An 11,934-nucleotide genomic window follows, 5' to 3' on the forward strand; every position below is an offset into this window, starting at 1 on the left:
AGCATTGTGCACATTACCATCCCTGTGCATAAAGAGCTCGTTCTAGCTGCATGTTTTGCTTGTTAAAAGCCCTCAGTGTCGAGCGCATGCTGATGTCACTTTTTTGCCGTTTTGACAGACAGATTTCGAGAAAGACGTGGACATCGCCTGCCGTTCAGGTATGGATCCCATTCCATAGACTAATCATTCTAAAAATAGCAAAATAATCCAGTGAGTAAGTTTCGCAATAATATGGGTTGTAAACATTATGCAGGAAATAGCGCAGCCGTTATCGCAGATTCACACCTCGCTTTAGCCTTAGAGGAAATTAGCGATCCTGACAGATTAACCGCACGTTACAATGCTTTATTTTTTTTGCTTTTTACCACTTATTATTGTAGTCTATTGTTCAGCCGCCCAAAACGAGAATTAAAGAGGCTGGGGATCATTAGCCGTGTCCATACATTGGTTCGTCAAAATCTGCCTGGAAGTTAATTGGCTGGAAATGCCGTCGCCCATGGAAACACATCAGTATCTTCTGGAGCTTCTGCAGCTATGGCTGCAGCGCTACGCGTTGTTAGCGCTGCCGCACAGTGGGGGCACTGTCGAGACAGAAACGTCGCTGCCGTGGCGGCTTGGCCAGCGACCAGGTGTTGTTCAGCTCTGTCAGTGTCCTACTGGGTCCCCGATTGTGGAGGAGAATGAACGGCGGAAGGATGTGCGGATGTCCAGGACGAGTCACCCGAGCATGCAGGGAACGGAGAATTAGCACAGCAAAGCAGCGTGGGAAGGGGCCGCCCACCCAGCCGCCCGGCATGGGGTTCGAGCCACAGCTGGAAGGTTCCTGGGACCCGCGATTTCCGCAAATATCCTGCCTTTCCCTCATTTGCGGCCTGCATGCAATTAGCCACTTCAGAATCCATGTTGCAGGAGGCGGGTCCAGCACTCCTGGACTTCCAAACAAATGTGACAGTCAGCTCTCGACTCACTCCGCCAGCCCCAGCTTCCTGAGCCGGAGTAACTAAGGAGACCCGGGGAAGCAGCTGGCCAAGGGGGCTGCGTGTTTGGAGGGAAGTCAACCTCCTGCTCTGGTGCTTCTTCCATGACCAGATCGCAGCATGATACTGAAGTGCTCGCTTTTATTAATAAGCTCACACCCTCAGTGGAGCCAGGCCTTCCAGCACTCTGGCCTCCAAGGTTATTTAAATGCAGATTGTAGGCAGGTGAATCATCCAACGGCCCTTTTGAGCTGCCTCTCAGCTCAGCATTTGCATTCATCCTTCTTTTCTGAGAATTTGAACTTTCAGTGACATTTGCCTTTATCGGGAAAAACAAAACAAGTTGGGTGGAAATGACCGCTGTGGAGTAAGCTCTCCTGATGCCTTCCGTCGTTAGCGGTAATTACTGCCTGAGGCACTTAGCACCGTACTTTTACCCAGCAGGGTCCAGAATAATGAGACACATCCCGGCTTTGGAACAGAGGCCAGGTGAGATCTTTAGGAGAAGCTGAAGTGCTGTGCAGGGTTTCCTACCCGCAGATGCATCTTCTCCAAAGGAATGGCTTCATTCTTTACCGAATAGTCTGGGCCAGGAGTGACTGACGCACCATGGGTCATCTCTGTCAGTCATCAGGGGACACACTTGGAGATCCACACATCCACCACATGTGGGATATCCAATTACATTTAACCTAATCAGAGTCAAGGAAGAAATGAGAGAAGTATGTATTACCAGGCTTAACTTGGACTGAGCACTTTTTTACAAACAGTGTTAGATTAGCAGGGTATTTATGAACCGTGGTGTTAGATTAGCAGGGTATTCATGAAGCACAGATTAGCAGGGTTTTTATGAAGTGCAGTGTTAGATTAGCAGGGTATTCATGAAGCACAGATTAGCAGGGTTTTTATGAAGTGCAGTGTTAGATTAGCAGGGTATTCATGAAGCACAGATTAGCAGGGTTTTTATGAAGTGCAGTGTTAGATTAGCAGGGTTTTTATGAAGTGCAGTGTTAGATTAGCAGGGTTTTTACAAATCACACAGTGTTAGATTAGTAGGATATTTATGAAGCGCAGTGTTTATTAGGAGGGTTTCTATGAAGTGTGGTGCCAGATTAGCATGATCTTTACGAAGCACAGTATTAGATTGGCAGGCTTTTATGAGGTATGGTGTTAGATTGCCAGGGTTTTTTAGAAGTGCAGTGTTAGATTAGCTGGGTTTTTACAAAGCACGGTATTTGATTACAGGTTTGCCAACTGCCACGCATCTGGTGTAACATGCTTTCAGACTCTTGCTCATGCAGGAAATCTTGGCAAATATACATTATTCTATTATAAACCTAAAATTAGCTACAAAAGCACTGGGGTAGACTTAACTCTTACTGTAAAACTCTTATATACATGTTACTGTGTGTGCAGACTTGTCTCTAACTGAAAATCTCATGCCAGCCAGTTGACCAAAGTTGGCAACAAAGCACAGTGTTAGAATAGCATCGTTTTTATGAAGCATAATGTGTGATTAGAAGGGGTTTTATGAAACACAATGATAGATTAGCAGGGTGTTTATAAAGCACGGTGATAGATTAGCAGGGTTTTATAAAGCGCAGTGTTAGATTAGCAGGGTTTTTATAAAGTGCAGTGTTAGATTAGCAGGGTTTTATAAAGTGCAGTGTTAGATTAGCAGGGTTTTTATTAAGTGCAGTGTTAGATCAGCAGGGTGTTTATGAAGCACAGTGTTAGATTAGCCGGGTGTTTATGAAGCACAGTGTTAGATTAATGTGGGTTTTATGAAGCACAGTGTTAGATTAGGAAGGCTTTTACAAAATGCAGTATTATATTAGCAGGGTGCATTAAAAATTTGCTGTTAGATTTGAGGGCTTTTTGCAGTGGTCTTTGAGTAGGTTTAGCACTGATGCTGCATTTTCCCTGCTCTACTGCAGTTTTAGAACTGTATTGATCTGTATTTTTTTACATAGCATTGAGTGGGAGTTATGCCTCATTAACATGCAGAGCACCTGTGGAGATCCACATTAGCCACACACCCATTATGGGAGACAGGCAGCTGCTTAATGAGCCGCTTGGGTGGCCAGATGATTAGAACGGGGCAATGAGGTGAGCACCTTGTTATAATGACTCATTTTGTGGACCACGCCCCTATCACTGCATGCTGATGTCCGGTTTTTCGAGAGTGAAGCACGGCTGAGCTGCTCTTTCCTGAAGGCCATCTCTGTATTTGGGTTATCTACTTGTCCTCAAAGCCTCTCATGAAGTTAACATGAGTGCCGTTAATATCACTGTATACCCCATTCTACTATCTATCTTTACACCCAGTAACTACATGATCTGGCAAGTCTGGTATGGGTTTCTCAGACAGGTTCAGCAGTTTAGTAGTGGTTACTTGGCTGGCATTACCAGTATAGTAGCTCAGGTTACTCACACTGGTAGCAATTTGGTAGCAGTTACTCAAGCTTAGCATTTGGTAGTCAGGTTTAGCTGGTTGGTAGGGGTTAGTCAGGCAAGTTCAGCAGTTTCATAGGGTTACTCAGTCAGCTTTAGCTGGTTGGTAGAGGTTAGTCAGGTAGGTTCAGCAGTTTCATAGGGGTTACTCAGTCAGGTTTAGCTGGTTGGTAGGGGTTAGTCAGGTAGGTTCAGCAGTTTCATAGGGGTTACTCAGTCAGGTTTAGCTGGTTGATAGGGGTTAGTCAGGTAGGTTCAACAGTTTCATAAGGGTACTCAGTCAGCTTTAGCTGGTTGGTAGAGGTTAGTTAGTCAGTTTTAGCTGTTTAGTAGGGATTACTCAGTAAGGTTTAGCTGTTCAGTAGGGATTACTCAGTCAGGTTTAGCTGTTCAGTAGGGATTACTCAGTCAGGTTTAGCTGTTTAGTAGGGATTACTCAGTCAGGTTTAGCTGTTCAGTAGGGATTACTCAGTCAGGTTTAGCTGTTTAGTAGGGATTACTCAGTCAGGTTTAGCTGTTCAGTAGGGATTAATCAGTCAGGTTTAGCTGTTTAGTAGGGATTACTCAGTCAGGTTTAGCTGTTCAGTAGGGATTACTCAGTCAGCTTTAGCTGTTCAGTAGGGATTACTCAGTCAGGTTTAGCTGTTCAGTAGGGATTACTCAGTCAGGTTTAGCTGTTTAGTAGGGATTACTCAGTCAGCTTTAGCCGTTTGTTAGGGGTTCAGTCCAGCCTTCTAGCCACAGAAGTGGGATCTGGCTCATCTGCTGTAGCCAGTCCTCCAAAGCTTCCGTACAAAAACCTCTCAGTTGGAGGTGGCAGAGTGACAACATGGTGAATTAGGGGAGCAGGGACAGGCATTAATAACAAGGAAGCACAGCAGAGAGCAGCGGCACTGGCTGTGGGCTAAGGAAGCCATCCGCATCCAGAACCGTGTTTCCTTGCTGCAAAGTCGTCAGGTCGTGCTGCTGTCCAGACTGCCATCAGGCGGAACCATCTGGAACAGGAAATGGAGGCGAAGGGGCAGGTCGCTCCATCACACCGACTTACACATGAATAATTCAGGGCCCCCGCTTGAAAATGTGCAGCATCCACAGCCGCCGCCATCGCTCCCAGGTCGCGACCTTGGTTAACCTGCCCGTACGGCTGCATTATGTAATTATGCATTACGGCTGCATTATGTACCTGCATGCTGGGCCATGGGCAGACATGGGAACGGCGCATTGCAGAGGAGCAGCGCAGTATCATGTACTGATACTTTCAGCATACTCCACATGTACTGATACTTTCAGCATACTCCACATGTACTGATACTTTCAGCATACTCCACATGTACTGAGATTTTTTTCAGCATACTCCTCACGTACTGATACTTTCAGCATACTCCACATGTACTGATACTTTCAGCATACTCCACACGTAATGATACTTTCAGCATACTCCACACGTACTGAGATTTTTTTCAGCATACTCCTCACGTACTGATACTTTCAGCATACTCCACATGTACTGATACTTTCAGCATACTCCACATGTACTGATACTTTCAGCATATTCCACACGTACTGAGATTTTTTTCAGCATACTCCTCACGTACTGATACTTTCAGCATACTCCACATGTACTGATACTTTCAGCATACTCCACACGTACTGATACTTTCAGCATACTCCACACGTACTGATACTTTCAGCATACTCCACACGTACTGAGATTTTTTTTCAGCATACTCCTCACGTACTGATACTTTCAGCATACTCCACATGTACTGATACTTTCAGCATACTCCACATGTACTGATACTTTCAGCATACTCCACACGTACTAAGATTTTTTTCAGCATACTCCACATGTACTGATACTTTCAGCATACTCCACACGTACTGATACTTTCAGCATACTCCACACGTACTGATACTTTCAGCATACTCCACACGTACTGATACTTTCAGCATACTCCAAGTACTGCTGGTCTTTTAACATAAATAATCATAACCATCAGCGTCGCTGCTTCGACATGTAATAAAACTTCCTGTAACCAATTCCTCATAGGTTTTTTAAATCTTCGGAATTTCTATAGAACCGGAAATACTGAACTCCGTCCCCCACTCTGCTCACCGCAGTCTACAGCCTCGGCTGAAATAACAAGAGACCCCTTCATTTAAGCCCCTCTGACCCCCTGCGCCCCTCACAGGCGTTGCCCAATACCTCTAGTCCTTATGGATTTAGGACCTGAAGATTAGATTGTGCCCTCTGAGCACCCCTGTCGTTCTCCAAGGGCCCAAACAGGATTTCTGACGTGGCGCTCGCAGTGTCTGCCTCTTGCAAAATGAATTGAGCTTGAGTCTGACCCCAAGGCGCCTCTTCGTGCTCAGAAAGCAGGAGGTTCCTTCTCCTTGGAGGTGCCTGCTGTTTCCCTCCATGCACTTTACCAGAAGCAGACCTTGCACCCAACTCACTGACTACTTTCATAATACTCCAGTATCTCATTCAGGGTTATGGAGACTAGCCAGTTGTGTAGATCAGCAGGTGGGTCTGTGATCGGAGCGTTGCTGGTTCAAATCCCAGGGTTGGCAGAGTGATGTCACTGTTAGGCCCTTGAGCAGGACCCTTAACCCTCTGGGGTGTAGGGGTAGGGAACACACTTTCACTGACTGGGGCATGGTCATACATTTCATTCAATATCATAAACTTAATTCATGGCAAATTATTTCTTATATATTTGTTTTTGCATTAAACTCGTCTTTATCTTAATGTACCTAATTAAGTTTGTAATTTGACATCAAAGTACAGACATTACAAAATGCAGTTTTGAACACTTGCAGAAACATTATAAAAGTACATAGTAAGCAGTGGTGGCAATGTGCTTTGATCCCAGATATCTGATCACCAAAGTCTTGGCTACATGAAGGTGACTAAATGGTGTAGCTGCAACATTCAGTTGGATAAATAAATAAGAAAAACCAAATTCATGTCACTATTTCTGGGCTCCTTTCATTGAATATGTACTGTAGCAACTTTCATGTGTATGAATGAGCCAGTCACACCTGGCCACACCCCCCCACCTTTTATGGTGCTGATGGGGATGTATCTGGATCGTGTTTCACCGTTGTGTTTATCAGATTACCATGCGAATGCGATTTGAATATGCGGTAATGCGGCTATTTATAATGCGAATAGCGATCTTCAGGTGAGGGCGGCGCTACACGCCCCCAATGCAGGTAAAAGAAAGAAAGGTGATGTGGTTATTTTTTTGCCGCCTTAACCAAATTTTAAAAACTTTAATACATCTGACAATGGACGTTTTGAAAAGAAGACAGATTACGGATTTAGCAGCGTTTTTTTCATGATTCTGCATGAAGATTTCAGCGAGATATAAACTGAAATAGACGCAAAAAGCGAGCTGCGTCGCCGACGACGCACCCGACCCCAGAGGGTTAGGGTTAACCCTAACCCTAACCTAACCCTAACCCTAACCTAACCCTAACCTAACCCCCAACTGCTCCAGAGAGTGTCTGACATTCTCAAAAATATGTCGTGTTGCATGAAAGTGTTTGCTAAGTTAATATAATGTAAATGTAGCTTGTGTGATTGAGTGAAAATTATCTGCACGGTACATGCAAATAGGCAAACTGAAGTTTAGCAAGGTGGCTGTGTGATAGAGTCCCGCCTCTTCCGTCTGCCCAGTACACCGTGCTGGTCGCGGTCAGGAAGGGCCAGATCTGGCGCTGCGTTAATCCTCACGCCATCTCTGTTCCAGCGGCCCTCCACAAAGACATGGGCTCGTGCCGGGCAGCCACCATCACGGGGACCCTGTCGCGCATCTCGCTCAATGATGAGGAGGAGGACAAGGGCCCCGAGACCCTCAATTACTCCACGTTGCCCGGCAACATAATCTCCAAGGTGATGATCCAGCAGCCGTCAGGAATGCACCTGCCGGTGGGCGTGGCTGACATGGGGGAACCGTGCCTGGGCGAGGGTCCCGGTGACATGCGACGGACCGTCTACCTGTGCACGGACGACGGGGGGCGCTCTGCTGACCCGGACATGGGTGGCCATGAGGTGGGCGGGCCCGGCCAGGCCGGCCAGATGATGGACACCGACTACATTGTGATGCCGCGGGCGACGGGCAACGTGCCTACGCTCCTCAAAGAAGAGGCCAAGCTGAGCATGGGTATGGAGGCTCTGGGCCACGAACGCCTGATGCACTACAAGGTGAGCCCTGAGTTCGGCATGGGCCCCTCCGCCATGGAGCACATGGCCATGAACCTGGAACCGCAGTTCGGACCTCCGGACCACGGCCAGAGCCTGCCCTTCGAGCCTCGGACAGCCGTCAAGAACTTCCTGGCAGAGATGGAGGAGAGCGGCGGTCTGTCCCGAAGCGAAACCGGCTCCACGATATCCATGAGCTCCCTGGAGGTACGTGAAGACGTCCTCTCACTCTCACATGTCACACGTCCGGGCAGCAGGCTGGCCAAATGTACAAGCTTCGCTTGGGGGGGGAGGGGGGTGTCAGACATTTTAGCCTGGATCGCGAACCCACGGCTGACATCACCATGAGTCATCGCAGTGTGAGGAAAGATACGAGCCTTCAGACTGCCTTAAAAGTGCTCTCTCTTCCCTCCCCACAGAGAAGAAAGTCACGATATTCAGACCTGGACTTTGAAGTAAGTTTGAAGAAGCATGGTGCGGGTGTGGTTTATAATGTGGGTGTGGCTTACAACATGGGTGTGGTTTATAATGTGGGTGTGGCTTACAACATGGGTGTGGTTTATAATGTGGGTGTGGCTTACAACATGGGTGTGGTTTATAATGTGGGTGTGGCTTACAACATGGGTGTGGCTTATCGTGATCTTTCGTGGTTCGTTTATAATCAAGTCGTTTTGTAGCCCTGTCAGACTACTGGGTCTGCCCAGTGCAGTCAAATACTTGAGAGTTCAGGGGAAGGCAGTCAATGCTATTTGGGCTTAAACTGGACTCACTCTAATGGTTCTGACTCACAAAGTTTAAGATAATGTCGCATTGTACCTCAGAAAAGCAGTAAATGTACCCGGTCACGCGGGCAAAAGCCAGTTTCCTGTGCAGGCGTAGGAACATGTTTAATCCGTCCAGATGGGGCCCTTAAAATCTCATTATCACTTAGAAGAGATTTTGCAAATCAGAAATTTATCACTATCTTAGCCCCCAATTAATAGTGAAAACCACAAATGAGACAGACAAGCATGTGGCGTCTGCCGGGTATCAGCGCCGTAGCCTGGATGTGTCAGGAAAGAGCATTTAGTGACTTTATGAAAACACCCCTTTTCCCGCAGAAAGTCATGCACACCCGCAAGAGACACATGGAGCTGTTCCAGGAACTGAATCAGAAATTTCAGACCTTGGACCGATTTCGAGATATACCAAATATGGGCGGCATGGTGAGTAACAGGAAGTGGGCGGGATCAATCGCTGACCGCATGCCCGTCCTCAGACCCCTGCCACCTGGTATAAGGGGATTAATGGTGGTTTGGCTAAAAGGATTACCCCCAACTCTGTGTGTGTGTGTGTGTGTGTGTGTGTGTTTGATTAAAAACCTGTTATTTTGACATTGTGGGGACCATTTTTCAAGTCCTCATAAAGATGTGTGAACGCAATCAAAAAGCTAAAAATACCAAATTTTATTTGGTTACTCATGGTTAAGGTGAGGTCTGGGTGGGGGGTTAAGGTGGTCATGTTGGGATTAGAGTTTTCCCCATAGATACAAGTCCCCACAAAGATAATTGCAATCCTGTGTGTGTCTGTGTGTGTTTGAATGTGCTTGGGTGTGTGTGACTGTCTCTCTGTCTTTATTGGCACTGATGCATTAATGATGTTTGTTCGGTTGTTGCCGGACACGGGAGGTGGTTGATTTCCGATTTCTGAAAGATGTTGATCCTTTGAAAGCCCGGGACGATGCAGAGGGCCGTAATCTCTGCCTCTGCCTGGACTCCGCTTCCTGGGCGTGCTGAAAGGCGCACGTTTCCAAGGCGACAGGAGCCCTTGGTCGCACTCAGATCCTTCCGGAAGCTTCTGTGCCTAGCTACACACTTGGGCGCTGATTGTTCTCTCGGTGCCGGTATGCCGCTCCCTCCTGCTCTCTGGCCCCACGCTTCAGACTATTGCCCCGCTCCTGCGGCTCCCCCCCCCCCCCCCCGACTTGCACACCGCCATCCTCAGCACGTCTGGCTCCTGCTGACGCCTCCAGCTGGCCGCATGGCATCAACCCGTAGCACAATGTCATCTGAGCCTTGTTGCCTAGTAACCAGCGCAAGGACGTTTGTGTAAGAATGATTCTTCTTGGAGTTCTTTGGCCCCCCCCTCCCCCCGAAAAGCTTGCCACGGGGCCGTTCTGCAGACACCATCGCTGACGACAGACCGTGCTGTGGGTCCTTCCAGTGGCAAGGCTTCCCGTTTTAATTAAACGCACTCATACGTGTGTCAGAGGGACTGAAACACTAATGGAAAGTTCCTGTTCCTTCCCTAGAAGAACGATATGCAGGTTGACGGCTGACTGGCAGCACACTGAATAGAGCCAGCCATGGGCACTTCCCCTTATCCTGGGGCCCCATTCATGAGTCACTTCAGGGCCCCTCAGGGGCCCAAAGCCAAATGCATGATGGGAGTCGTGGTAAACGCCGCCACTGGTGCCAGCTACATCTACGGCTGTTCGCCATTTTTTCATTTATGATGGGATCTCCCATAATTTCCCGTCGCTCATCTTGCTCGGTGACTCGGTCCTCATGCAGGACTGCGCTGCCGATGCATCGTTGGTGGTTGTAAGGCTGCAACTGGGCTGAACCGCTAGTGCCACACACTGACCGCGTCTCCGTCTCGCGCAGGACAAGTCCATGGCCAGCAAGAACCCCTGGGAGACCTACAACCCCACGTGTGACTACCAGAATTACGGCACCTTGAATGTACTGGAGCCCGGCGGCAAGGACTCGCTGGAGATGACCTCCTCCGAGTGGGAGAAGTGTGTCAGCCTCCCACTGGAGGTGCAGGAGGGAGACTTCCAGACGGAAGTCTAGGGGAGGGGGCGCGGGGCGGGGCGGGGCGGGGCGGGGCGGGGCTGGGGGGGGGCGGGGGGCAGGCGGGAGAGGATGTATTTTGCACTGAAAATGTGAAAGACTTTTCTTACAGCCTTGGCGTACATATCTGGATGATTAAAGTATAGCAGGGACATTATGTGCCAATAAGTAAAGACGAAAACGGACAAAAAAAGTAGAAAAGCAGTAAAAAACAAAAAGATACGTGTGTTTTTTTGTATTCTCACTAGTGTACTTAGTGGGGCAGGCAGGTGTGCGATGCGTTACCATCCGTGTGTAACTGGATCCATCACGGTGACTTCAGACGAACCTCAAAGACCATGTTGTCCTGGCTTCAGCGGGTCCATGTCGCCTCAGGGCACAGGGACCCAGGAGCACAATGTACATATTTATGCAGGTTTTTAAAATGTTTATAACACTTTGTTTGGCCATTACTACACTTTTTACTTTATAATATTAAAAACAAAAAAATGGGGGGGGGGGCTAAAGGATTTTTCTGTCATTTAAAATGAATGTTTGTCAGGCCACATTCCTCATTGCTTTAAATGCAATAAAGGTAATACTCACTTTTATATGAATAATATATTTCACACCTTTGTTACTGCAGACCGGCTTGACGGCTCACAGCAAGCGCCAATATCTGCAGCCCTGTATAAAATATTTAAAAGAAATGTTCTATGGTGTAAATAAACTTTTGTCTACATATGTTTTAATTGTGCCAATTTATTTTAATGAGGAGAATATTGACATCCTGATGAGAAGCTCTATAGCGAAAAATGTTAACATTTGAAAAAGTATGTAAATAAAAGAGGAAATATGTTCGTACCGCTTCAGAATATGTTGTGTCATCCTATGTGCTTGTCTTGGGACTGCTAGGGGCTTTGCAGCGGCATGCTGCGATTGGCCCACCTGTCGCTGAGCGCCCCCCCATCGCTCCTCTTGGTTTGAGCTCTCACAGTGCGTGTGTGCGTGTGTGTGTCTGGTGGGGGGGGATGCTTTAAACCATGCAAGTTTGGAACCCTCACCCTTGTCATAAGATCACATCAAACATGGGGTGAACTGCTAGCAGCCTGGTGTCTCTGCCTGTACCCCCCCCTCCCCCAGCATGGTGCTGTTTAAGGAGGGTAAAGGTGGATTGTGTGAGTCCTGAGGGAGGGGTCAGGAGATGTCCCCGGCAGATTGGCTGAGTCACAAGTGCCGTGATTCGCTGATTACTGGCTATGCCTGGCCATTCAGCTGATTACCCCCCCCCACCACAAAAGGGTACAACTATGTTCTACAAGGTGCCCCCCCCCCAATGAAGCGTTACACACTGTAATCAGACAGCATTGATAAAGTGTGCATTCAAATCCTCAGTTCACAGATTCATACACGTCTAGCAACCCCCATAGATACCAAATAAAAACAATTTTTCTATAGAAATGTCCGCCAAAGTTAAGAG

The 11,934-nt window shown here is 47.7% G+C and overlaps 1 protein-coding gene across 1 annotated transcript in view; it reads left to right on the top strand.

Moving 5' to 3' along the window:
- adgrb3 (adhesion G protein-coupled receptor B3) overlaps positions 1 to 10,475 on the top strand; it is a 136,034-nt gene extending 125,559 nt beyond the window's left edge. Inside the window, 5 exon segments of the mRNA XM_049007523.1 lie at positions 119 to 158; positions 7,190 to 7,848; positions 8,061 to 8,096; positions 8,742 to 8,846; positions 10,287 to 10,475. Coding sequence (XP_048863480.1) covers positions 119 to 158; positions 7,190 to 7,848; positions 8,061 to 8,096; positions 8,742 to 8,846; positions 10,287 to 10,475 — 1,029 coding nt within the window.
- The last annotated feature ends 1,459 nt before the right edge of the window (positions 10,476 to 11,934 follow it).

Source organism: Brienomyrus brachyistius, chromosome 3 (assembly GCF_023856365.1).
Source record: "Brienomyrus brachyistius isolate T26 chromosome 3, BBRACH_0.4, whole genome shotgun sequence".
Classification (NCBI taxonomy): domain Eukaryota; kingdom Metazoa; phylum Chordata; class Actinopteri; order Osteoglossiformes; family Mormyridae; genus Brienomyrus; species Brienomyrus brachyistius.